The sequence below is a fragment of the Magnolia sinica genome, chromosome 11 (genome assembly GCF_029962835.1).
Source record: "Magnolia sinica isolate HGM2019 chromosome 11, MsV1, whole genome shotgun sequence".
Taxonomy (NCBI): Eukaryota; Viridiplantae; Streptophyta; class Magnoliopsida; order Magnoliales; family Magnoliaceae; genus Magnolia; species Magnolia sinica.
The window spans coordinates 33,979,148-34,006,818 of NC_080583.1; the positions used below are offsets into that span (position 1 = coordinate 33,979,148).

The 27,671-nt window shown below is 40.6% G+C and overlaps 1 protein-coding gene across 1 annotated transcript; it reads left to right on the plus strand.

Annotated features, from left to right (window-relative positions):
• The first annotated feature begins 13,894 nt into the window (after nt 1–13,894).
• On the plus strand, nt 13,895–25,663 carry LOC131219017 (ATPase 9, plasma membrane-type-like). The gene is made up of 15 exons (XM_058213979.1): nt 13,895–14,100; nt 16,631–16,750; nt 17,403–17,501; nt 17,895–18,032; nt 18,546–18,860; nt 19,025–19,351; nt 19,437–19,556; nt 20,690–20,812; nt 20,920–21,024; nt 22,429–22,738; nt 22,980–23,494; nt 23,584–23,757; nt 24,000–24,182; nt 24,265–24,443; nt 25,292–25,663. The coding sequence occupies exons 1-15, from the start codon at nt 14,041–14,043 to the stop codon at nt 25,386–25,388; spliced, it is 2,865 nt and encodes a 954-aa protein (XP_058069962.1). The 5' UTR covers nt 13,895–14,040; the 3' UTR covers nt 25,389–25,663.
• The last annotated feature ends 2,008 nt before the right edge of the window (nt 25,664–27,671 follow it).

Consider the following 27,671-nt stretch of genomic DNA (forward strand, 5'->3'; position numbering starts at 1 on the left):
AAAAGTCCTTCTGTATAATTCTTGATTACATCTTTTTCCAAGTAAACTTCGATCTCGTTGGACTGGTCCCTTCATTGTTACTAATAACTATCCTCATAGGGCCATCAAGATAAAGAATTCGACCAATAACAATGCTTTCAAAGTGAATGAACATCATCTCGAGCCATTTGTTGAGAAGTTTGATTTAAAGGACATGTCCATGCTTCTGACTGATCCGGTGTACCAGGACTGACCTCCTAGTTTAATGGAGGTGTAGTTAGGTTTATTGTTTTCATAGGATTTAGGATTAGGATAGTTTAATTTCAGTTTGTTTAGTCTTCGTGCTAACTCATTTACATGTTAAGAACTTTGAAAAACCTTCAATTCTCCTTCTTCAGGTATAATCATCCTATCACTTCCCATTTCTTTTCGTTGTCTCATGTGCATTGCATGCTCATATCTTTTACATTAAGGACAATGTAGGTTTTAGGTTGGGGGTGTGGATTAGGTAAATTAATCAATATTTTCTTAATTTTGAGCAAAAATTGTGAAAATTTTTAATTTTTCAAGTTAAAAACATGTTTGGGAATGATAATTTGTGGAATTAAGAATGCTTTGAGTGTGATGATAAGATGGAGATTGAACTTTGAATTGTTGGAGTTTGATCAACCAAGTAGACTATCGTCTAAATTCTTGCATTTAATTGATTAAGAGGAAGTTTGAATATTATGTTGATCTAAGTCACAAGCCACATTCAAATTGCTTTCTATGAATTGTACTAGAATTTCTCATTGTTAGTATGTGTATCATTAATAGATATTAAGAATTAAGTTTGAAGAATATTATCCACCTTAAAAAGATGAAAAGAACCAATTAAAAAATAAAGAGATCGACAAAAAGGTCATGTATGATGAAAAGACTGTAATGGAATGAAAGTATGAAAACAATGAATAAATAAAATGGACCGTCGATATAAAATCAAAAATTAAAAAAGAAGGAAAAGGTGATAAGTTCGAAACCAGTACTTAATTATTCAATGAAACTTGAGGTGATGGGCATGGTTAACATTATGAAATAGTAGCATGTTATGGAAATTAAATAGAATTCACTAAGCACATTGGAAAACTTTAATATATAAATTTATGCACTTAAATGATTGATAAAGAAACTTTTTAATTGATTGCTCGTGTGATTCGGCTCCGGGTTTTTTAAATTGCACTCTCGCTTCTTTAGATCGTACTCATTCATACTTGATTGCATAAAAGATTATTTTCTGAAAGTGATTTGAATACTGAAGATTGCATATCACTTCACGCATGTTTTGCTCGAGATTAGCAAAATGCTGGTTGGGGGTGTGTTGAGTATGAAATATTGCATATTTCTCCCTATTTATACCTTGGTTTTATAAACATGATAATGCTTAATCGATTTAATTATGCATGTTTTCATATGCGAGGTGATTTTGAGAACTTAAGGTGAAATTGATACTAAAAAGAAGATTTATGCTCAAAAGATTACTAAATAAATATTTTGATATTTGGAAGTCATTAATGAAGAATTCACATGCCAAAGATTCAAGAAAACCAGGTGAGGAATGAAGTGCATCAAAGATTTGAAGTGAAGAAAAGGAATCCTAAAATTATCCTGAAAACAAACATATTCCTAAAATTGTCCTGAAAAAGCATATTGAAACTCTGAGTCTATTTTGAAAAACTGCTCAGAGTGCATAAATTTGAGGTGGTATAAACTCTGAGTCTATTTTGAAAAACTGCGCAAAGTGCGTAAATTTGAGGCAGTTTTTAGATTTTTTCAACTCGGTGTGAAAGTTGGAGTTCCACAACTATAAATAGGACTCCCTAGGATGCTCAAAAACATCTTTTAGGGTTTAGAAAAGTCTCAAGGAACATACATAAGGGTGGAGCAGCCGTCAAAGAGTTTTTCTTCTTCCTAGTTTATTTTTCATGCTTTGTTTAAGAGATTTGGTTTCAATCATTTCTATGGTTGGCTAAACCTCTTAGCTAGGGCTAAGAAGTGAAGCTTGTAGCATATTTGGATGTTTATTTTGCTTTGATTCTTATTCTTATTGAACTTCATTGATTTTTAGTTTGATATTAAGGCAATATTTTCAATTTTTTATGATTTATTGTGACTTAAATTACAATAGATGTTGTGATAGCTTTGAATATCTTCTTTTCCTGTTTTGAGATAGTGAGATTGGTAAATCCCGTTGTTCACCATCGTATCCTGGGCATGGTAGGGTGATGGAATCACTTCCAATCATCACAATTCTCCTCCATTGAGAATTAGGTCAATGAAAAGTTCAAATTTGATTTAAATTGCTTTATCTTTCAATTGGATAAGATAGGACTCCAATTCCAATTGTGTCCTTGAATCAAGTAAGGTAGCATCTTAATAGCTACAAGTGGATCCTTGGCACCCTAATTCCCACCTTTAGATTCATAAGTTTTAATCAACATTATTCATCATTACTCTTAATTATTCAGATTTCAATTTAAATCATTTTTTAGTTTTAGTTCTACAGAATACGTACAAGTTTAGTCCCTGTGGATCCGACTTCGGTCTTACCAAGTTATTACTACATCACGACCCTATACTTAGGTTTGTGAACACTAGGTCGAGGGTCCATTATAATCACAATTAATCAAGTTACATCCTAAGTCCAGACGAACATATATGTAAGTGAAATTTCCACTATAAGTATAGGAGTGCAAGTTCCACAAACATTTCACAAGTAAGAGGAGATATTCATGTTTAATATGTAATGTTCTTATCAGATAAACGTAGATCATATGAGTTGAAAATCAATAACTAACACAAGTGATCATGCAATAGAGATATCAATTATCAGTTGACATTGAAATAATAACTATTACTTGAGCTAACATGAAGGCAGAAAGCTCAAGGGGAAAAACCATCACCTCGAGGTGAAGCTTTCCGGGTTCGATAGCTAATGTGTGATAGAGGGAAGCCCAATTCTTCAAAGCTGGGTGTAATGGTTCAAGGGAGTGTAACTAGGTGGATTAAAACTCGAGTTAACATGACAGTTATATAGTTACAAAAATTGAGTTAACTCAACTAATTTAAACGTAGTTGGGATCATTATCAGGCTAACCGTGGTTGTATAAGGGGCTGATCTTGGTTGGTCTCCTGTTTGAAGGAATGAGTCAATTAGACTTTCAACCTACCGAGTTTCTGAACGAGTCAACTCACCACACATCAACTTGTCCTTAAAGTGGGAGTTGGGTTAAGTGGAAATGCACTCCTAATAGCCCTAGTTATTGTGCAACTTGTGTGATGATTAGAATTCATCACAACAGCCACTGAGGTAAACCGAAACCGAGTTGACTCTGCAAGCTTAGGCCCATACCTGAAGGCAATGAGTTTTGGCCCTCCGGTTACATCGAGACCCAGGAAAGATGGTGGTGGTCTAGGTGGACCACAACTGAGACCAGCACCCACCATAGTTAGGGACCCAACTCGTTGTCAGGTCATCACCAGCCGGTGCTAGAATGAGTTAACTTAACTCGCCCACAACAGGTTTAACTCGGCCCCAACTGGTTGGGCGCGACTAGCCAGGAGCAGCAGCCCCTTACTTGATGGGCATTGAGTCGCTAACCAGCTCTCAGCGGGGCCTGGTCTTAACAACCCAACTGTTGCCTGGGTGAGCTCGAGTCTGACTCATGGCCGAGCCGGGTGGAATCATCTGAACAAACTCGGCAACAACGAGGTGTTGCTGCCTCTCCCTTTCTTTCCCATCTGTTATCTTTCTCTTGTCTTCCTATTTTCTTCCTTTATACCATCCTTCACCATGTAACTGGAGGAGGTCGTCGGAGCTAATCTGATAAAGAGCTAGGATGGACTTCCACCATCAGGGACCATCAAATGAACATTTTAGATCTAGCAATGGGGTCCACATTAAGAGGATGGGTTTTTCAGTGGGATGGAGAAGATAATGCACCCATTCATGGTGATTTTGAATCTACGGCCCCATCCAACGATCCGTTGCTTCTGGATGGACTGAATAGGTCCACTAGCCACTATAGGGCCTATTAATCCCATCAGTAATCACAAAGATGCAGCTTCTCACGAGAATTTTCGTCGCGGCCTTTTTTCTCATGCAAAAGGGGAGCTTCTCGCGAAGATGCTCACCCTAACGGTTAGGCCCGTTGTTGCCCTAGGATGGGTGTTTCTGTTGGATGGAGAAGATAATGCACCTGTCCATGGTGATTTTGAATCTACAGCCCCATCCAATGATCCATTGCTTTTTGATGGACCGGATAGGTCCACTAAGCACTATGGGGCCCACTAATCCCATCGGCAATCACAAAGATGCAACTTCTCATGAGAATTTCTATAGTGGCCTTTTTTTCGTGCAAAAGGGGAGCTTCTCACGAAGATGCTCACCCTAATAGTTAGGCCCGTTGTTGTCCTAGTGTGGACGCTCAGGATGACCAAATGAGGCTCTGGCAGCGGCTCAGATCATGCCATCTCACAACATCGTAATGGATTCTAAGATTTCAAATCAATGGATAATATTATTATCAATGAATTCAATGATTCTCGATGACCGAGTCCTTTTATGGGCTTTGCCTCTACCCATTTAGTGAAGTATTCGGTCACAATAATTATAAACAAATCCATCCACGATGAATGTGAGTGGATTTGTCTTATCAAGTCGATCGCCCAACCTCAAAATGGCCAATGCTTTATAATAGAATATATCTTTGTGGCAGGTACATGTTGGATTTGCCTATTTCTTTGACAAGCCTCACAACCCTTAGCATACTGAATATAATCAGTCATCATCATTGGCTAGAAATATCCGTAACATCTGAGCATGAGCCTCATTTTTCTCTCTACTTGATGAGCCCCACATATTCCTTCGTGGACCTCTCTCATTGCTAGCAGAGCTTCCTGGATAGACATCAGAGCAAAACTCCATCAGCCCCTTTACAATACAATTCACTATCGATCATGACATAATTGATAGTCGATCTCTTCATATTCATGTTGGTCTTAGTACGCAGGCTATGCAGATAACCCATGAGGGGAGTTCTCCAATCTTCTTCCCTTAATTCTATATGGCATATCTACATAATATCTCCTCTTTCAAAGACAAATGGTAGAGATCTTCTTTGGACCGCAATTGTTTGCACAGTTGGCCCTCGTAGCCCTGCAGCTAGCTAGGCAATTTCATTGGCATCCATGTAATGCTCCCTAGTCATGGGTACTAACTCCACTTATTTGAAATAGTCCAACATTTGAGTTGCCAAGGCATAATATGGCAACATGGTTGTACTAGTGCATTTGAACAACCCTACCATTTAATTGATCACTAACTATGAATTGTCAATTACCATCATAGTCCTTGTACCTAATTCTACCAATAATTTTAGGCCGATTATCATGGCTTCATACTCAACATGGTTGTTGGTGCAATCAAACTCCAATTGGAATGAAAATTCCTGCCTATTTTCATTATGAGTAATCAAGATTATACCAATCTCTGATGCAGTATGTGTTCTTAACCCATCGAAGATCAATTTCCATGGTGTTAATTGCACACAATATAGATCTAAGATCTCTGGGGAAATTTGATCTTTCAGATCGGAGGGGTGGCCGACCAAAAAATCTATTATGGCCCGACCCTTCACTATTTTCTGTGGAATGTAACAAAGTTCAAATTCAGACAAGGCTAAAATCCATATGCCAATTTGGATGTTCAAAATTAGCCAATTCAACATCCATTTCACCAAATCGATTACCACTATTACATTTACTCTCTCGACCAATAAATAATGTCTCAATTTTGTGGTGCAAAATACAATGATAAGCACAACTTTTCTATAACAGAGTATCATCTCTCGGCATCAAGTAATGTCTGGCTTAAATAATAGATCGCGTGCTTCTATTGTATATGGTCATCCTGGGATATGAGTGCTCCCATCGACTCTGCAAAGGCCACAACGTATGGCTTGAGCGGTCAACCTTCGATCAGTGGATCAAAACCGATGGCCTCATCAGATACTCCTTGATTGTATCAAAGGCCAACTGGTGCTCCGCCTCCCAAACAAAATCGAATCCCTGCTTCAGATTTATTAATAGAGAGAAAATGTTAGTCTTTCCTACACAATTAGATATAAATCTTTGCATAAAATTGAATTGTCCTGGTAACTTTTACAGCTCCGATTTATTTCTCGACAAATGAGCATTGATGATCGCTCAAGCCTTATTTTGATCGACCTCAATCCCTCTCTAATGCATTAAGAATCCTAGGAAAATCATCGGTCGAGACCAGGAAAGCATATTTCAAGGGGTTCATTTTTAGTTTATGAATCCTCATCTGCTCAAATGATTTGCACAGTTGGGCCACATGAACTCCCATGTCGGCCGACTTGATGACTACATCATCTACGCAGACTTCCATAAATTGACCAATCATATCATGAAAGATGGCATTCATTACTCTCTGATATGTAGCCTCCACATTTTTAAATCCAAAAGACATCACTACCCAGCAGTAGGTTCCTAATGGTCTCAAACATCTAAATGTCATTTTTGGCACATCATCCATTGCAATGTAAATCTGATTGTATCTAAAATGTCCATCCATGAAAGACATAATTCCATGCCCAGCTGCTTGGTCGATTAGTTGATCGGCCACTGGCATGGCCTATTCATCCCTTGATGTAGCTAAATTTAAATTTATGAAATCAATACAAATTCTTAACTTGCTATTCTTTTTTATTATCAAAAAAACATTTGACATCCATTCGGCATATTTGATAGGTTGAATAAAAGCAGCCTTCAAGAGATATTCGTTCTCTTCTTTTATCTTGTGGGTTACTTCTGCTGTCATGCACCTGGGTGGCTGCTTATGCAGCCGATATCCTTCTTTTATCGGCAACTTGTGCCAAACTAAACCTCGATCAAACTCCGGTATGTCATGATAATCCCATGCAAAACAATCAACAAATTCATAAAATAAATTCATCAAGTGTTCCTTCTCATGAGGCTTCAACAAGTCGCTAATGAATGTAGGCTTTAGATCCTACTCAGTCCTTAAATTGACTTCGACCAACGAATCTTGAACTTGGGGCTGAGAATCCTCCATCTTATCAAGAGCCTCTTCAAGCATGATGTCGTCGTCTTCTTTGGTCGAGTCATCCACATCAACCAGATTTACAAGACATCTATCATCCATCTCTTTCAGGCTTACTTCGAGCCTTCTTATTTTGGTCGTGAAATCGGCCTGGTGGTGCCCATTTCTTAGTGTGTTGATCATGAAATTTATTCGATAGTGCAACGCGGAACTGGCCGATAAGGAACGATGTCCCTCAGTATGGTGTCATTTGATCGCATTACTTCGGTGATGGCTTGTACAATACTCTCCAGGTTCTTATTCACTGATATTCCAGTTGGGTGGCTGAACTTGTTTCTCCTAATGAATCAAATCGGTCCCACCTCTTCCCTATAATAATAGGCCTCATCGGCGTTCGAGGTGACTAGGAAAGGTTTATTATTGGCTAGGACCAATTCAACCTTATCTTAGTTCTAAAAAATCATGAACTAATGTAGGGAAGATAGGATACATGCAAACAAATGAATCCACTCCCTCCCCAACAAAGCATTATAGCTTAATGAGGTGTCGACCACAAAAAAATAAATAAATAAATAGTGCCAATACTGTCTTGGTTCCAATAATCAGATTGACTGATAAGACACCGTGAGTATTTGTGAGATGACCGACAAAGTACTTATGGCCACCTCAGATGGAATTAAATCGACCACTGTTTTTCCCAATTTATCCATCATCTATGACCACCCTTTTCCATGTAGCCCCTGCCTCTATCATGATGGTATTAAATGAGATGTTTTGCCAATCTTAGGTTCATTTCTAGCATCTTCTTCAAATAGGAAAGAAGCATGTTGTATTATTAATGGGGGGTATATTCTTCTACATTGCCTGTTATTCTGTTTGGCTGGGTTAGTCTATCCTGGAAACTTAAAGGCAATGTGAAAACAATGTTGCAATGAAACATGACTAGTGGCAATGTCCCAAAGAGAACTCCATCATTTAGACATTGCCCCCTTAACGTTTCAGCGTCTGCTTTCGCCTTGATATCTTCTATCTTATTGGTGCCTTCATTGGCCGCAAGGTTGGCCGAGGCGACTGCTAATGAGACAATTTTCAATGCTCTATCAGTCGAATTAGCTCATTCGAATAATAATTGATCAAATATCATTCAACAGGTTGAGATCGACCTTCAACCGTGGCTGATTCCTCAGATTATCCATGACCACATTGACCTTAAGGTTAAATAGGAACGGGTCCATATCGATGAGCATGGCTTCCTCACCTTTCTTAGAAAACTTTAGCAATCCGTGGTCAATGTGGTCCTGGATAACGTTCCTGAACACAACACATTTATTAGTTGAATGAGATCAAGCTCTGTGCTATTTGCAATATTCTGTCTTTTGCAATTCGTTGGTTGAGGGTATCTTATGATTCATGGGAATTTTGATAAATTTCCCAACCAACAGAATATCAAATATTTCTTTAGCTCTCATAATGTCAAAAGTATAGATCTTTTGAGCGTTTTATATGTTTGATTCCGCTTTGACCAATGCAGAACATACTTGGCTTCTAAGCCACTACTTTGAAAATTGCAATTTCATAATTCGGGTCGTCATAATATGTCCACAATTACGAGTTCTTTTGCCTGGTTCCTTCTTGTAGGAGTTTCTCATAGCATCTTAGTTAGGTCTTATAGATCTATGAACTTTATGCCTATGAAGTTCTTATGCAGTTTATACTTAAACCCATCTTATGCAAGTTGCATAAATTCAGCTTCAGTCATGACAACCTTACAAAGGCTTTTTGCTCACCTAAATTGTGTGATATAACTCTCACATGTATCTCCGGGCAATTGCTAAAAATATGCGAGATCAGCCATAGTGATTTCTTTGTTCTTTGAGAAAACTGAGCATGAAACTTTTCTTCCATTTCTTGCCAAGTGTGTATTGAATCTGGCAACAAGTTTGAATACCATGTGAAGGCCACAACTGTTAGAGAATGACCAAATAATTGCAATTTGTGATAATCATGGTTGGTCAATTCTCTGTATTATATTGTAAATCATCCAACGTGTTCGATAGTCAACCGACCAGGTTCCCCTGAAAATAAGGCAAACTCCGGCCAATAGTTCCTTGGCAATGGGTGTTGTTGATCTATCCATTCAGGGTATGGTTTATGATACACTAAGACAGTGTTGCGACTGAGTACTTGACCATCAAGTTCTTGGACAATTTGGATAATCTGGTCTCAATCCATTTGTTGAGGTTCTAAGACTAGTGGTTGGTCAAGGCCAAATCGATTCAAATTATTCTATAATCTGAGGAATTGTTGGGGATTGAATCCTCCTGGCAATCCCTGATTCTAATTCTCAGGTATAAAGTTTCTAGCCTCTCGCTCATATCGCCTAGCTTCCACAGGAGGTGGAACACTTCTTATCTCTTGGACTGGAACCAGTAGCGGATTCTATTACGGAGGCGATATGGATGGCAACGGAGTTGCATTACCGATAGAACTTCCCTCAACATTGTATTGCATTACTAATGGTGTTCATTCCGCCATCATAGCCATCAATCGATGCATGGCCTCAATTTGTCTGGCCATATATCGATTAGTATTTTCAACTTGAATACGGAATTGTTCTTCCAGGGTCCTTCCATATTCTTGTACAAGTTGAATGCTTAACTACACATCTCGAAGCACGACTGAAATCTCGTTTGAATGAACAGTCCGAGAAGTCAATGCTCTTCCCTCATCTCAAGTACTAAGCATTGGACTATTGTTTAAATTCAACACCTCAGGGGTAGCTGGAACCGGTATGTCCTCGACTAGAGATGGTTGCGTTGGCGTAGAGGGATTAATCATAGCAATACAAGCACTTCTCATTCATGATTGACAATATTACACTGGTAAGTTAGAGACATGGTCCCACCGAGCGTGCCGAAACTGTTTGTGCTTGGTACGATCAGTGCACAGTGAATATTTCTAACCGCCTAGTAATTAATGTCCCACCGAGCGTGCCAAAAACGTTCGCGTTCATTCTATTTTCGGCTTTACATTTGCGGGCGTGCCAAAATTGAAATTGCGACTTCAATCCAAACCGAACAACTATGACCCCAAGCACTAAGATAGGCAGACACTTAGTGTATGATCAATATCTAATGAGATCGGTCACCTATTCAGCCACTCGCTATATGTGTAAACAGGATCAGGCGATATTCAAAGGGTTGGGTTCATTCTCTGATGATGGGTTATACATTTGCCTTCCATACGAAATGACTTTTCTGATACAAATAAATGAAAATGAGAAAAGGATTCTTACAGTCAGTCGCGAAAAACTGCTGCAAAACACCTTTCTAAATAAAGAATTAAATCCATCGTGCGTGCGTAAACTCAAATTACAGCTAAAATTATCAGTTACTTGATTTTACGCGATGGATTATATTACGGAATGTAAACAGTAGGCTGAAAGTAAAGAATTACACTAAGAAATGTAGTTTACTTGACAGGAAAAGTAGAAGATTACATTTTAAAATGTAAATTAAATGATAATTGAAGGGATAATTAAAAGATAATGTTTGATTTAATTAAGTTGGTATAAGATGAATCTTGCATTCTTCTTCTATTTATAGCATTAATCCAATCATCTAGATCCTTCTCATGTCCTGACAGTTGCCATAACAATTTGCCATTACTTGACTTTCTTTATTTCTCTCATTTTATCATCCCTCCTGTAACTGTTTCTTTACAATTGCTCTTTTATCGGTTGCTTAAATATTGATGTAGGATTGTTTGATATGTTTCCGCTATTATTTACTAAGAAATTTTTTCAAATCCCTAAATACATCACGTGAATTTTGTATAAATCTGTCAAATCTCTAGTTAGTTCTGATAGAGGAATTACGATAATGGAGATGAACACCAAGGGGACATACTGCTCTACCATATTCCGACTGCTCCTTATCTACTGTATTAATCTCCTTTGAGGGATCAGTTTGGTTTAAGCTATCACGTTCAAAAGTCAATGTCTAGTGGAGCCCAATATCCACAGGTGCCAACAAGTCCTAGATCGGAGTAATCTACAAAACCTTCTCTATACAGGAAAAACACCCAAACACTGTGGGACGCACCGTGTTGTGATTGTGACATCCACTCCATCCATCAGGTGATATTATTATTTTCACTATATATCCAGAACATCGTACTAATCAAAAGCACATGTGGGCCACACCAAAGGAAACAACGTAAAAACCACACGTAAAACCTCTAATTCCATGAATTGTGGCCCGCATGAGTTTTGGAGACATTTAGTCATCCCGGTGAGATTCACCTTATGAGCGGGCATCATGGAATTTAAACAACGTGGTGGCCCCAAACGCAAACATATGGTGGGCATTCCCAACATTTTATTTCATATGGTGCGGCCCACCTGAATTGTCTTTTTAGATAAACTTCCACAAAAGTGAATAAATTGAGGGTGCGCACATGACACAATGGATCCACGGATGATGTTCTACCTGCTGTCTTACTTGTCACAACGGACTTTTTTCTTTTAATGAGTGTGGATCGTCTGTGTTGAAACCACGAAAATTCATGTGCTGGCGCTTCTCATTGGTCCACGTCACTCCATCTCGCGAATTTCCCGGACGCGGATTCCCTGCCAAGTTCCCGCACAAGGATGCTGGGTGGGGCCATATAGATGTTTTTAAGAAATCCACCCCGTGCATCTGTTTTGCAAGATCATTTTAGTTTGTGCAAGCAGAATTAAGGTGTATCCAACACTTAAGACGACCACACGAGAGGAAACAGTGGCCATTCAGTGAGCACCGTTGAAGCATTCTCGTGGCCATCAAACTTTTGTATCAGTGTATCTTTCCAGTGTTTTAACTTCAATCTTTTGGGAATAACATTATAAATGATTTGGATAGCATATTAACATCAAGGTAGAGCCGAAGAAGGTTTCAATAGTAAAAATTTATTTTCTTAATTTTCACTCTGGTGTGACCTACTTGAGTTTTGTATGTAAGAACTCTATTTAGTGAGCCTTACTTATCAACGGTCTGGATTGTCATTCAGTTGGACTGGATGATTGAGTAGAACAGTGGGCCCCACTTCAGGTGATGCGCTGCGCATCCTATCTGCGCAGCTTTGCGTAATAGGGCTGGAATGCTATAGCTGTCTTTCGCAGACAGTAATTTAAGTTGTACTAGGATGCTACAATGTGGAGCATGGGAGAGAGAGTTGTGATAGGTTTCAAACTCCCTCTCCACAGACTCTATAAAAGAGAGCTGGGTCCCCAATCCTACACTATAGCAGAAATTCGAGTCCCATCTTGTGAATTGCAGAAAGGGTGTGAAGGAGAGAAAGATCCTAAGCTCTACAGGTTTTCTGGTATTCTTATCCGGCTTCCATGGCGGCGTCTCAGCTAAGTAAGCTATCCGACCCCTGATCGTCATATCCCATGCACAGACAGATCTGTGGGCCTATTCCACATATAGATTAAGTCCCACATTATATATATCCACCTCATTTCGGTTGCACATCCTGAAATGAGCTCCAAAATGATGGACATAATGAATTTCTTACATACACTGCAATGGGCCCCACCCAGAATCCTTTCACGGGAGCTCCATGCAAAACGTGTAGCTTCTCAGGCCCCATGACTTTTGTGAGACATCCACACTGTACGTAAATTTACATAAGCCTAAAAATGGGGTGCATCTAAATCTCAAGTGAAACACACTTACAAAAAGTAGTGGGAATTGAACAAACCACCATTGAAATATTCTCAAGGCCAACACTGATGCTTATTTACTATTTAATTGTTCATAAGATCAGGCATGGATGAAGGTAAAACACAAATATGAGCTTTATTAATTCAGTAGCATAAATTCTTACTATTTCTTATAGTTTGGTCCACTTGAGATTTGGATCCATCTTGTTTTTAAGCTTATTCATTGGAATGATATGAGAAAATGCATGAAGGGTGTGATGTAAGAAATAAATCATAACGAGGCTCACGTTAAGTCCACACATCAAGAAATTCCGCTACTTCCGGAGAGAGAAGAAAACCCAAACGGTTGAAATGTGAAATTTACATTGCCATCATGATGTATATTTTAGATCCACACCGTCCATCTTCTTTTTTTTTCATACCTTCTGCGGAATAAGAACAAAAACAAGGCAGATCCAAGGCCCACACCACCCGAAGTGGTGAGAATTGGGCTCCTACCGTTGAAAAGTTTTTGGGATCAAGCTGATGTTTGTGTTTCCCCTTCATCCATGTCTGCGTGACGTGACAAATAAACTTACAGTAGGCTTTAGAAACGTTTCGACGTTAGTCGTTCAATACACTCTCTTTTTGTGGTGTGGTACACTTGAGCTATGGATATGACTTATTTTTTGGCTCATGCTCGTGAACAATATAACAAAATTTATGGACGTTGCGGATCTAACACATAAATCATCGTGTACCAGAAGTAAATGTGGAGCTGTGAGCTGGCGTCATCCGCGATGACGTGGACCAATAAGAAGAGACGGCACCATAAATCACGGTATGCCATAGGTAAAAGTGACTTCAACACAGACGATCAAAACGGACTCTTGTTTTCCCGCCAAACTACCGGCTTCTTGGAGCCACAAGGCGGTAACGAACCCCACTCCATCAACAAGTCACCCGTAAAAACCTCACACGCCGATTGCCGTCCATCACGGTCAACCGTACGAAAGAGAGGGAGAGGACGGGCTGATACGGTGGAGAGAGTTATAAAAGAGAGAGGAGATGGCAAACATAGATTTCGTCATCTGCCGGACCGAACGACGTGTCTTGGAGGAGGCATGGGATTGTAAGAGAAGCCATGGGCTTGTAAGTTATATAAAATAAATAAATAAAAAGAGCTCTGTCTTAGTTTTCTCTCTTTCTATCTTTCTTTCTTCTGAGAAAGAGAGACAGATAAAGAGAGAGAATGGGTGGCAACAGCAACGCCATCAGCTTGGAAGAGATAAAGAACGAGAATGTCGATCTCGTAAGCGGGATTCTTCTTATCTCTCTCTCTTATTTCTCCCTTTTTCTATATTTAGGAACCACGTGCGGTGCTGCTGATGCACAGGAAGAAAGATATTTAATACGTGTATGAAAGTTTGTGCAATATTCAAGTCGTACAACAGTTGCTCCCACGGAAGCGGATTGCGTCTTGCCCCGCATCGGATGGAAATCGGTTCAAGCAGGAGCTATGTGGGACCCGACGTGATTTATGGGTTTATCTAAGCCGTGCATCCATTTTTACGGATTATTTTAGAGTATGAGCCTAAAAATGAGGCAGATCCAACGGGCCACACCACAGAAAGTCAGTGGTGATGATGAGGCAGGAAAACACAAATGTCAGCTTCATTCAAAACTTATGTGGCATCTAAGAAGTTTTTAATGTTGGAAGTTCAATCCCCCTTGTCTGGTCCACTTGAACCTTGTATCTGCCTCATTTTCGGGCTCATACCTTGAAATGATACTAAAAAATGGATGAACGGCGTGGATAAAAGCCATTCATCATGATAGCCACCACGGGCATGGACCGAAGTTCCATCCCACCATGTACGTATTTAAGATAGAGTGCGTACCTGTATACATTCAACTGAGAGAAGAGACTTTGGAAGGGAGATAGAAAAAAGAATAGAAAATGGAGGGAAATGATGTGCTACATATATGGAGAGAGAGAAGGTCGGTAGGTCACCCATCCACAATTATATTCTGGTTTTGGGGCCCCTTAGAGTTTAATTTAGATCTGGCTCTTGTTACATCCTAATATGAGGCAAAGCATCAAATATACTGTGTGGATTTTACACGGTCATCATGGTGGCCTCATATAACCTTTGTTGGATGGGCTTGTCGTCCGGTTATACGTTAATGTAAAGAGAGGTGCGAGCTACCTGCTTTCACACAAAATGGAACCGTGAGGAGGGTGTAAAATCCAAGCTGTCCATTGAGTTAAAGCGAAAACCTAGGTTATCCATTAATTAATTTAGCTAAAACCTGAAGTTGTTTCTTTATAAGCACAAATATTTTCAAATTTTCATAAACATTACCTGTATATATTGAAATTTTCATTTAATGTAGTGTAGAATCTTAAAGTTCCATTTTCATGAACGAATAGCTCGCTCTCACCTCTCTTTGTACTCCCATGTAGCCTACATTACAAGCCCATCTAACAAAGGCTATGTGGGGCCTGCCTTGATAACTATGTAACATCGGTTCATTAACTTGGCTCAAACCCAAGCTTTTTGTTTATAAACACCCAAACTTTTAAATTTCAGAAATACCACTAATTAATATTGAAAATCTCACGTAATGTGGTATAGAACCTAAAAGTTGCATTTTTCATGAACGAGTAGCTCACTCCCACTTCTTTTTGCATTCCCGTGTAGCTTGCATGATGAACCCTTTTAAGGAAGGCTATGTGGGGCATGCTGTTATGATGGTGTAACATTGGTCCATTGACTTGGCTAAAACACAACCTTTTTGTTTATAGATATGCAAAATTTCAAATTTTCAGAAATGACACTGATCTATATTGAAATTTTCATTTAATGTCGCGTAGAACCCTGGAGATCTCTTTTCATGAATGAGTAGGTCGCTCCCACCTCTCTTTGCATTCACATGTAACCTACATGATGAGCCCATTTAACAAAGGTTGTATGGGACCCGCCGTGATGACTGTCTAACATGGTCTATTGTCTTAGATAAAACCTAGCTTTTCATTTATAAACACATAGGTTTCAATTTTTCAAAAAATACCACTTATTTATATTGAAAATTCGCGTAGAGCTTCAAAGTTTCCTTTTCATGAACAACTATTTCCCTCCCACCTCTTTTTGCATCTGCATGTAATCTGCATGACGAGACCATTGAACAAAGGCTATATGGGGCATGCCGTGATGTTCATTGACTTGGCTAAAACTCAAGCTTTTCGTTTATAAACACAAATTTTTAAATTTCCATAAATATCATTCATCTATATTGAAAATCTCATTTAATATCCTATAAGTATATGAAAGGATTCCATGTTCCGATAGGCTCAACCTATCCTATAAGTATATGAAAGGATTCCATGTTCCGATAGGCTCAACCTAGCTATTTAAGGTTGTTGATGGGCTAAGCCTTCCCTAAGCTCAACAACTTGGAAGAATTGCATGATAAATGGCCCACATCTTTACACCGTATGGATAGATTTCATTTCTAACAAGTGAGTCCAGACTGTTGAGTCTCACATGTTGGATCCATTTGCGAGTTGGACCTTAAAGTAGGCCCGCACCAGACGGATGGGCTATATCACACGGACCATTCTTTCTCTAACAGTCTATTTGCATATTGGGCCTAAATTTAGGCCCGCTCCCAACTTATAAGTTATAGGATCGGCTCATTTCAACCGTTGGATTGGACCTGGGCCTAGACATTGTTTATGTAGGATGGCTCCATGGAGATTGCCTGATGAGCAGTTCTGATCTCGCACTTGTGGATCTTATCTAATTACTGCATCTCTACCGTTGATGCATATTGTATAGGAGCGGATCCCGGTAGAGGAAGTCTTCGAGCAGCTGAAATGTACAAGAGAGGGTTTGACGTCGGAGGAAGGGGCCCAGAGGCTCCAGATCTTTGGCCCAAACAAGCTAGAGGAGAAAAAGGTAGTTTGCTTATTACACTTACGAGGGTAATTTCGTCACTGCTAAAATTGGCAAGTGATATTTCCACCCCCAAATTCGACAGTTAATGGTCCTACCCCTTACCAAGAAAAAAAATGAAAACTTGACATGACCAAACTGCCCCTATGGAGGCAGAAATTTTATTTCTTTAGGGGCGTGGAAGTAACACTGCTTATGTGCTTTTATCTGAATCTTTTCCTTCTCCTTTTTTTTTTTTTTTTTTTAAGAGGTCACAAGTCACAAATTACTATCAACCTAGTAGATAACTTCCAACCGTTAACGTACGTCCAACATCCAAACCATTCAATACGCTGCGCCCAACATGCAGATCATCTTATGCAAAAACCAACCACATCCAGTCATTGAGTGGACCACACTTGTATTTTTGCTATTTATCAATGGCTAGACATTGGTTTCTATGTTATGGCTCTCCTGATGAGTAGATGGAGCTGGCTGTTCCACTAGGTGATGACTCATGGCAAGAACAACCTATTGGAGGGTTGGATGTCACATACATTTGGTGGGAAGTTATTTGCTAGATGGACCGTAACTTGTCGTCCAAACCGTTGGACTTGATACCTTCTTTTGAAACCCTCTTAATAATTTTTTTTTCTTTTTTATTTAATGGAAACAGGAGTGCAAGGTTCTCAAGTTCTTGGGCTTTATGTGGAATCCTCTATCATGGGTCATGGAAATCGCTGCCTTAATGGCCATTGGATTGGCTAATGGAGGGGTAATTTCAGTTATACAGAATTTTTTTATAAATTGATTTTTCATTTTCACAAATATATAGCATAATATTATTATTCTTCACGTTGTGAATCACTAATCATTTTTTGCTCAACGATTGAAACCATCTATTTAGTTCATGTAATCTATGAATAAATTAGCCAACTAGATCAACGGTACTAATCATCTTATGTATTATCCACATGTTCGGTGGAGATGCTAGAAATGGTACTTTCTTGAGTTATATGGCAAAGCCGGTTTAGATGTCCATCCGAGTCAACTCAGCTGATTCTCGACTCCACTCACCCAGTTTTCAAACTATAGTACTATTATTGTTATTGTTGTTATTGTTGCTGTTGTTATTAGTGTTATCATGGTTGTTGTTGTGATGATGCAGGGAAAGCCTCCAGATTGGCAAGATTTCGTTGGCATTGTGGTGTTACTGATCATCAATTCCACCATCAGCTTCATCGAAGAGAACAATGCCGGAAACGCAGCCGCCGCTCTTATGGCTGGTCTCGCTCCAAAAACTAAGGTAATCGTTGGAATATTGATTATTTAAAAAGAAATTGTGGTAAAATTAGACAATGTCGCACATCCGGTGGGCATATGTGACAACTGCTATATGGCCAGTTAGATAGGGCCCACATTTAAAAGGCTGCACTCCATGATTCATATGATGGGTGCATGTCCGAGTCCCGAACATGGTTTCAAGACGGGGACTAGACCGAGTTGACTCAGACTCAGACCCGGTACTGTTCGATACCAAGAATCAACTGGACAATTCACCCCCGACATGGAGGAGTTGGAATGGTTCACCCGGACTCAACTCAAGAATAAGCGAGTCGGTCCGAGTGGTGTAGAATCACCCGTGGCACATGTTAGCGAAGCCTTGTAGAGTCACCTTAACATGAGCCATGGTGCAAGTTAGTCGTGAGATGGCTAATATAGAGTAGTCCGGCTCACGTAATGCATGTGGCATGTTAGCAAAATGTTGCATGTAAATGCTAACTTACAACGGTTGTGCATGATATGGACGTGAATGAAGGTGCTTAGAGATGGTAAATGGGGCGAGCAAGACGCAGCCATTCTTGTACCGGGCGATGTGATAAGTATCAAGCTAGGCGACATCGTCCCAGCGGATGCACGGCTCCTCCAGGGCGACCCACTGAAAATCGATCAATCTGCTCTCACCGGTGAATCTCTCCCAGTCACCAAGTACCCCGGCAATGAGGTCTTCTCCGGCTCCACTTGCAAGCAAGGTGAGATCGAGGCCATCGTCATTGCCACAGGCGTCCACACGTTCTTCGGTAAGGCGGCCCACCTCGTCGACAGCACAAACCAAGTGGGGCATTTCCAGAAGGTTTGAACAATACATGCACATATGATCAATGATTTTTGGATGGTGGGCCATCAACAGATTTGGGCCCACTAGATGGATGGTCAGATGATCGGGCCATCCTAGTGCCAGTACATTACATCCATACCGTAGGATCCTTGTGCTAATAAGTGCCCGGTAATGTTCAGGTCCTCACTGCCATTGGTAACTTCTGTATCTGCTCGATCGCTGCTGGCATGCTCGTGGAAGTCGTCGTGATGTACCCGATCCAGGAGCGTAGATACAGGGAAGGGATAGAAAATCTATTGGTGTTGCTTATCGGCGGCATCCCTATCGCAATGCCTACAGTGCTGTCCGTCACGATGGCAATTGGTTCTCACCGTCTATCCGAGCAGGGGGCCATCACGAAGAGAATGACAGCCATTGAGGAGATGGCAGGGATGGATGTGCTATGCAGTGACAAGACTGGGACCTTGACTCTCAACAAGCTGACTGTTGATAAGGCCTTGATCGAGGTGGGATCAAGATCAAACAACTCGGATTCACATGAATGGGTATTATCAACCGTCATGATTGATTCATTGATTGGACTGGTTGCAGGTGTTTGTGAAGGACGTCGACCAGGAAGCTGCCGTACTTCTCTCTGCCAGGGCATCAAGGGTCGAAAACCAGGATGCCATTGATGCTTCCATCGTGGGAATGCTGGCCGATCCCAAGGAGGTAAGGGGCTCACTACTGTCATTGAAAGGGGTTTCCCTGACAAGATTGGAAAGTGATGGGAATTTGGCCTGTTAGCCGGTGCAATTATCAAGTGGGTCACCTTTATCCACAAAAGATGGACGGTTTAAAGGCACCTGTGAGTAGGGAAGCACATGGAACTGGTAAACAGGACTAGAACCAACCAAACCCGGTTCTAAAGTGCACCATTCTGATTCCGGTTCCGAAAATCAAAGAACTGATTAGTTCGATTCGATTTTCAATTTAGGGTTATGTAGAACTGAACCGGACCGTGAACTAAACAGTAGAACTAAACTTAGAACCGAACCTGAAACCGGACCGGACCATAAAACCGAACTGAGTTTACCATATATTTTAATTGTCTATTTGACTCATGATTTATGGTTTACAATATGCCCTTTGATTGTTTTCATAAATATCTTTTTGCATGCTTTACACAATATTTGAACCATTCATCAAATGGATCACAATACAAATGAACATGGGCTGAATTATTATAAATAAATACAATACAAAAAAAAAAAAAAAAAAAAAACCATACGATTGTGCAAGGTTATAAAAAGCCCATAACCATAGAACTGAATCGGAATTAAGTTGGTTTTTATGGTCCGGTTCCAATTCGGTTCTAGGGTGCAAACAGTCCAGTTCCAATTTCGCTGAAGCAGTTAGGAATGGCTCGGTTCTGATTTCAACCCAAAACCGGACCGAACCAAATCGTGTGCAACCTTACCTGTGAGCAGTTCTAGGACTAGGCCATGATCCCGTCCCCGGCCTTTGCTGCGCCCATTCCCATCCTACTTCCAACACCTTACTCTTGTGGAGGGGAGGAATGGAAATGGCCAAGCTGGTCCCGGCTGAAGTTATCCAAAAGCTTAGCCCATGGACCAACTTGACCCAAATCCAACCACTAGCATGCTGGGCCTAGACCAACCCTACCATTTCCACCCAACTGGACGGTGTTAGTTGTTTATGGAATGGTGCCATTTACATGATTAAGATGATAACAACACCCCAAAAGAAATCATATGTACCCATCGCCTTCCGTCTTCACAACACGTGCACGTTAGCCTTCACCTTGGTAGTTAAACCAGGAAGCGCAATATCAATGTGTGCAGGCACGAGCAGGTATCACAGAGGTCCATTTCCTTCCATTCAACCCCGTCGAGAAGCGCACGGCTATTACCTACATCGACTCCGACGGCAAATGGCACCGTGCTAGCAAGGGCGCACCCGAGCAGGCAATAATCTCTTATACACCACAAATATCGTGTATCATCTCATTCTGGGTGTGTATATGTGCTAATATATCTAATTGTATGGATGGATGGATGGATGGATGTATCAGATCATTGAGCTTTGCAGCCTCGACGATGATGCTCAGAGTAAGGTCCATGCTATCATCGCCAAGTTCGCGGATCGTGGCCTTCGGTCACTAGGCCTTGCCAAACAGGTCAGTTTCTTCTGCAATGATAATGCTAAAATCAGTTTTTTGAGGTTGTGTTTGGATGCACAAGTGAATTCAATTGAGAACATTTGAGTTCAACCACAATTCGAATATCATAAATGCGTTCATTGCTGTTTGTAACGAGCCGGAACCGGTTTTCTTCACTTACCAAACAAAACCCAATATCAATTACAAGTCTTAGGATATCAAACCATGCCAAATGAATGAAGTTACGATTTGGTGAACAAATTATTGCAATTCAATTCAGTAGTTCATCCAAACATGGGCTTTCATCTGCAGCCCACGTGTACAAGACACGTGTGTAACATCTGAACTGCTGATCGGAAGGGCTGGTCATGACGGTATGATATCCAGAAAGAGGCTGGATCTACACAACCTTTGTACCTTCAGCTAGACATATAGACACACTTAGATGCATTTTGTATGATAAGCTAATGGACAAAGCTGTGAACAGTTTCAAAACGTTGCCAAGATTTTTCTTCCTGCCCATCTTCTCCTTAAATCAAGTGGTTAGGATTGCCCCACTGGTCAAGCCTTCAAATATGCTCATTCCATGGTGGGGCTTTCGTGATGAGTGACTAGATCTGTTGGGGAATTATGGAAGCACACAGAGACAAATCAAGCAAATTACTTGCAATCATACAATCAAGTCCACATATAAATAATTTGACTTTTACATGGAAAATTACTTGCGAGAAAAAACGATGGCACAAATCAACATGCATACACTATGAAAGTAGAAATTGCAAGAGATAGAGTATCACTGATTCAAACAAGCCTAGGATCCACTTTACAAGCCATAGCTATGCCCTTGAAAACGTTAAGGAAGGGTTTAGAATGTCCTGAAACTCTTCCAGTCCTTCCAAAATCTATATATAGTATAATATACAATCACAATTGGAATAGGAAATAAATCCTGCACCTACGCAGGTCTACATGCGTGCAAGGGGACCTTTGATGGAAATTTGATGGCATTGACGATATGTCGATGTATCGAACACCTTTGATGACATTTGATATCATCGAATAACAACACCAAGATGTTCCAGCGGTTGAAGTCATGAAATTCTTTGATATACATTGATACACCACACTCTAAAAGCTTAAGCTTTTAGAGTAAATGGTTGTTTGAAACCAGCAACCAACATGGTTTTTTTTTTAAATTTGGATGCCATTGAACTTCTATCAATTACATTGACCTCTGTTCCATGGCATCAAGTGGTTCGTAGATGACCTCAAAAAAACCCTGTTACTCATTATTCATGTATTTAAGACATCAACAACAAAATCTTGTAGACAGGATAGGCAGGCCCGATAATCAGATCTTTTGTGCTTGAGATGTTATAGAGTTGTTGAATCTGACTGGGGTTGTATGATGATGGTAATCAGATGGTGCCGGAAGCCAAAAAGGAGAGCGCGGGTGAGCCGTGGGAATTTGTGGCGCTGTTGCCCCTGTTTGACCCTCCGAGGCATGATAGTGCAGAGACCATCCGTCGGGCCCTGAACCTTGGCGTCAACGTGAAGATGATCACAGGCGACCAGCTCGCCATTGCCAAGGAGACAGGCCGTAGACTGGGCATGGGCACTAACATGTACCCTTCCTCCTCCCTTTTAGGCCAGAGCAAAGAAGAGTCGATCGCCTCTGTTCCTGTTGATGAGCTCATCGAGAAGGCTGACGGCTTCGCCGGTGTCTTCCCAGGTAAATAATCTCCTCCTTCAGACAATCCTACAAACCTTCAAATGGCCCATTTATGTGGGGACCACTTGCTGTAACTGCCAATTAGAGACCCTCCATTCTGAATGGCTGGGAATATCCTATTAGCGGCCTATCGTATGATGTGGTCTTATAGATTGGTAGAACGGCTGGTCAGTCTGTGTTGTTGCTTGGCCATAAACATCTCCTTTGATCGAGCATTCTCTAAAGTGTTGGAAAAATGCAGAGCACAAGTATGAGATCGTGAAGAAGCTGCAGGAGAAGAAACACATCTGCGGAATGACCGGAGATGGTGTGAACGATGCGCCAGCACTGAAAAGAGCAGACATTGGAATTGCGGTGGATGACGCAACGGACGCAGCCCGCAGCGCGTCTGATATAGTATTGACAGAACCAGGCCTGAGCGTCATAGTGAGTGCAGTTCTGACAAGCCGTGCCATCTTCCAGAGGATGAAGAACTACACCATCTATGCAGTGTCCATAACAATCAGGATCGTACTTGGGTTTATGCTCATTGCACTCATCTGGAAGTTTGACTTCTCGCCCTTCATGGTCTTGATCATTGCCATCCTCAATGATGGCACCATCATGACCATCTCTAAAGACAGGGTGAAGCCGTCGCCAATGCCGGACTCATGGAAACTCAAGGAGATCTTTGCCACTGGTGTCGTCCTCGGCGCCTACTTAGCCATCATGACCGTCATCTTCTTCTGGGCCATCCATGACTCGGACTTCTTCACTGTAAGTACACTGTGTCGACATTCAATGAGGGATGGCTTCATTTTAGTGACTTTCCACTCTAGCAGTAACTTCGAATTGAATTTGTGCAGGAGACGTTTGGCGTGCACTCGATCCGGGGCAACACTGATGAGATGACAGCCGCTCTCTATCTCCAAGTCAGTATCATAAGCCAGGCGCTCATTTTCGTGACACGATCTCAGGGCTGGTCATTTATTGAACGGCCCGGCATCTTGCTCGTCACCGCCTTCCTCCTAGCCCAGCTGGTGAGTCTCCATCACTTATAATCGCCCTCGAGTACTTGCTTTTTGCTCTGCGACATTTTAAAATCATCGCTACGAAAACACGAAGGCTAATGAGCATGATTAGTTCTGCTAATTATTGATCATATCTGCACATATGGCCCATTGTTTTGTCTTTTTTTTTTTTTTGAAAGTATAGAGAGAGAGAGAGAGAGAGAGAGAGAGAGAGAGAGAGAAACTTTTGAGCGATTATATATTGTATTCAGGTGGCTACACTTATCGCTGTGTATGTGAACTGGGGCTTTGCTCGGATCAAAGGCATCGGATGGGGATGGGCCGGCATCATCTGGCTATACAGTATCGTCTTCTACTTCCCTCTGGACATCCTGAAATTCATGATCCGCTTCGGGTTGAGTGGAAAGGCCTGGGATGGAATGCTCCAGAGCAAGGTATACTCTTTCAGAAAAACAAGTTAAGACAATCTGGTTCATGAACATGTATGTAACTCAAAACTATTTTATCGATGGTCAGACCGCCTTCACGACTAAGAAGGATTTTGGAAGAGGTGAGAGGGAGGCCCAATGGGCCCTAGCCCAGCGCACTTTGCACGGTCTCCAGTCCGCCGAGACTTCCGAATTGTTGAATGACAAGAGCTATAGGGAGCTGTCCGAGATTGCCGATCAAGCGAAGAGGCGTGCTGAGGTTGCAAGGTATGATGCATCATGAAATGTAGGGAGGATGTGACCATCGATTGAAACCAGTGTATCACACACACAAACTTTATATATATGTGCATGATGAAATGTAGGGAGGATGCGACCATCGATTGAAACTGGTGGGAAACCGGTGTGGAATGTAGGGAGGATGTGACCATCGATTGAAACCGGTGTGTAACCGGTGTGAAATGCAGGGAGGATGTGACCATCGATTGTGTATCACACACACACAGTTTAATCCTCCAACATGGAAATGACCAAATTGGAATTACCTTCATTCAAATTCACATTGAGGAATTAGACCCCACGTCGCAATTAGGATTCTTTTGCTTGAGTTGACGTGGAAAGAATCCAACTGCAATTTGGTCAATTCCTCATGTTTGAACGTTATGTTCTCGCCATTCAATTCAAGTGGTTTAAGAGCCTATCTTAACGTGTTCCATTAGTCCTAGGAGAGCTTTTGGCGTAGTAGCTAGGTTCTTAACAATACTTGGTATCAAATGCAACACCACACCCTACAATCAAGTTATGGAAGGGACAACTTGTGGAAAAACAACTAGACCAGTTTGAACAGACTAGCAGAACAACCTGAGTGCAGCCGCCGTGCCCTCACTAAGTGAAAAAGGGCCAGCGAAAAGGGCTACCTCAAAAAAAAAAAAAAAAAAAACACAGTGCCCGCTGATGTCTGTTGTAGAGCGTAATGGCATGTTACGGTGCCAATGGTTTAAAAGCCTAATTTAGCAAGTTCCATCAGTCCTGAGGCTTCTGATCTGATGTATTGGTTAGGTTCTTAACACCAAAGTAGTCTTGAATGTGGGTGTTACAATACATGATTTTTGCAGGCTTAGGGAGCTTCACACGCTTAAGGGGCACGTTGAATCAGTGGTGAAGTCGAAGGGATTGGACATCGAGACCATCCAACAGAGCTACACTGTTTGAAGCTAGAGGAAAGAGGGACTCCGGGTGATAGGTAAAGAAAATTCAGGATGGCAGAAGGGAGGAAAGAAGAGAAACATTGTTTTTACTTGCCATTTTTATATTTTCTTTTCTTTTCTTTTCTTTCTTCCCATGTAACTGAGAATAACCAAGATTTCATAAGGAGGCTAAGGTTAAAAAAGGGGCATCAATTAACCGAAAATCAAAACTGAGAAAATGTGTTGGTGATGGTGACTATTATTCATTTTTTTTTATGATATATCTTTTATGTTCGCCTATATTTCTGTCCTTCAAGCAGTGGGAAAATGGATTCTCTTTAAAGGGGCACGATCACATATGACTCAAGGGATCATCCTAATATAATGTTTAAGTGATCTCAACTGCCCACATGAACAATGTGTAGGGTGATGATTCAGACCTTTCATCTTGTGGGCCCACAACGTACAGGTTACAGCCCCAAAGAGTGCATTGATCAGATGATCCTTTTTTTATCTTTTTTTTATATATAGGATGGTTAGGATTGTTCATGTGATTAACTGCCATTTTTGGCTACAGCCCTTCCATGATCAGGCCCACTAAATGAAAGGAGAGATCAGACCCTCCATGTGTGCCGTGTGGACAGTTGAGATTGTTTGAATATTATATATGAATGATCCCTTGAACAATGGTGAAGGGAATCCCCAATCTGCTTCTTGGAGAGCCCTTTTAGAATGGATTTTTTAGGCCTTATAATCTAACTACATTTTACTGAAATTATTCATATGAGTGTTGATTCTTTAACTAACATAGTATTGGATGGATGTAAATTGCTTGTAAGAAATTCATAATAGGGTTCGCCCACAACGACGGAATTTATTATTTTCTTGCATAAGGATAATAAAGTACCTGGTAGAAAAATATTCGACCCTCAACACAAACCATCTTTTCACTAAGGGTTATATAGAAATCTCCTCTAACCCTTGACATGGCCCAAGGAAAAAATGTCACGTGAATATGTCAGAAGTGGAACCCGGAATAAGAAGGACAAAACACGATTGCACCCAAAGGAATATTTGCTTTTCACTGCAGGCCCCACCCTCTGATACACTAATGTAGAACATGTTACAGATACATTCCTAGTATGGTTGGGTCAAAAGAAGGTACATCGTAAATTAATCGTAACTTTTGATCCGAGTATCGCTACAGGGCACACAACCTATCAATTTTTACTGAAACAGGCCATCCGAGATGAACCGACCCACAAAGTGGGTTGTATCTGTCCGTTTTATCAGAAAATGCACACTTTCGGCTCTAAAAATGAATTTTTAAGGAAAGTTACTATTTTTAGTAATTTCAATTTTTAATATATATTTTTTTAAATTTTAGAGTTTTAGATTTTCTTCTTTTTTAGAAATAACTTGTAATCATGATAGGACTCTTCTAGCAAAAGTTTATTTGAAATTTTTATTTTTATTTTTAGAAATTAGGATTTAGAAGAGTTTTATTAGAATTAGGATTTTTATTAAGATTAGAATTTTGTTATTTTTGGTAATTATGAATTTTAGTTTTTTTTCTATATTAATGGTGTAACAAGGACACATAGAGATTAGACAATTATCAATAAAATTATTTTAAATATTTTAGAATTATTTCTATTTTCTTTTCCTCCTAGATTTGAGGTTTCTCTGTAAGGAGTCCAGAGAAGTTCTGTAGATTTGGAACAATTATCCCCCTGAGGAAGACAGTGCTCAACCTCACATCCTTCCTTACATTAGTTTGGTATCAAAGTGAGGCTTTTCCTCGAATCTATGTCTCCTATCGACGGCTCGAGCAACAATCCCGTAGACGATGCTCCATGGAATCATCTTTTAACCACGACGGCTTTCGAAGCGGCGCAGCGAGAGAATCAGCAAGTCATATGAGGGTTGTAGGCTACCATCGATCGCATGATGAATCGCATAACATAGGCCCTAAGGAAACTCCATGTTCATGGGGCTGATTCATTCTCAGTAGGCACTAGAACTCATAATCGCATTGATCGCAGGACAGTGCCGGCAATGAACCACGGGATCACTCCTGAGAATATGGGATCCAGCGACATGATTCCACAACATCCTGGATGGGGCATTGATCGAATAGAATGAACGGATTAAGAATTCAAGATGAGAGTTGATCTTTCTAGCTTCAATGGCCAACTTCACATTGAGGATTTTCTTGATTGGCTTTCTGAAGTTTAGCGATTCTTCAACTATATGGAAATCCCTGAAGGAAATAAGGTCAAGCTTGTGGCCTACAAATTGAAGGGCG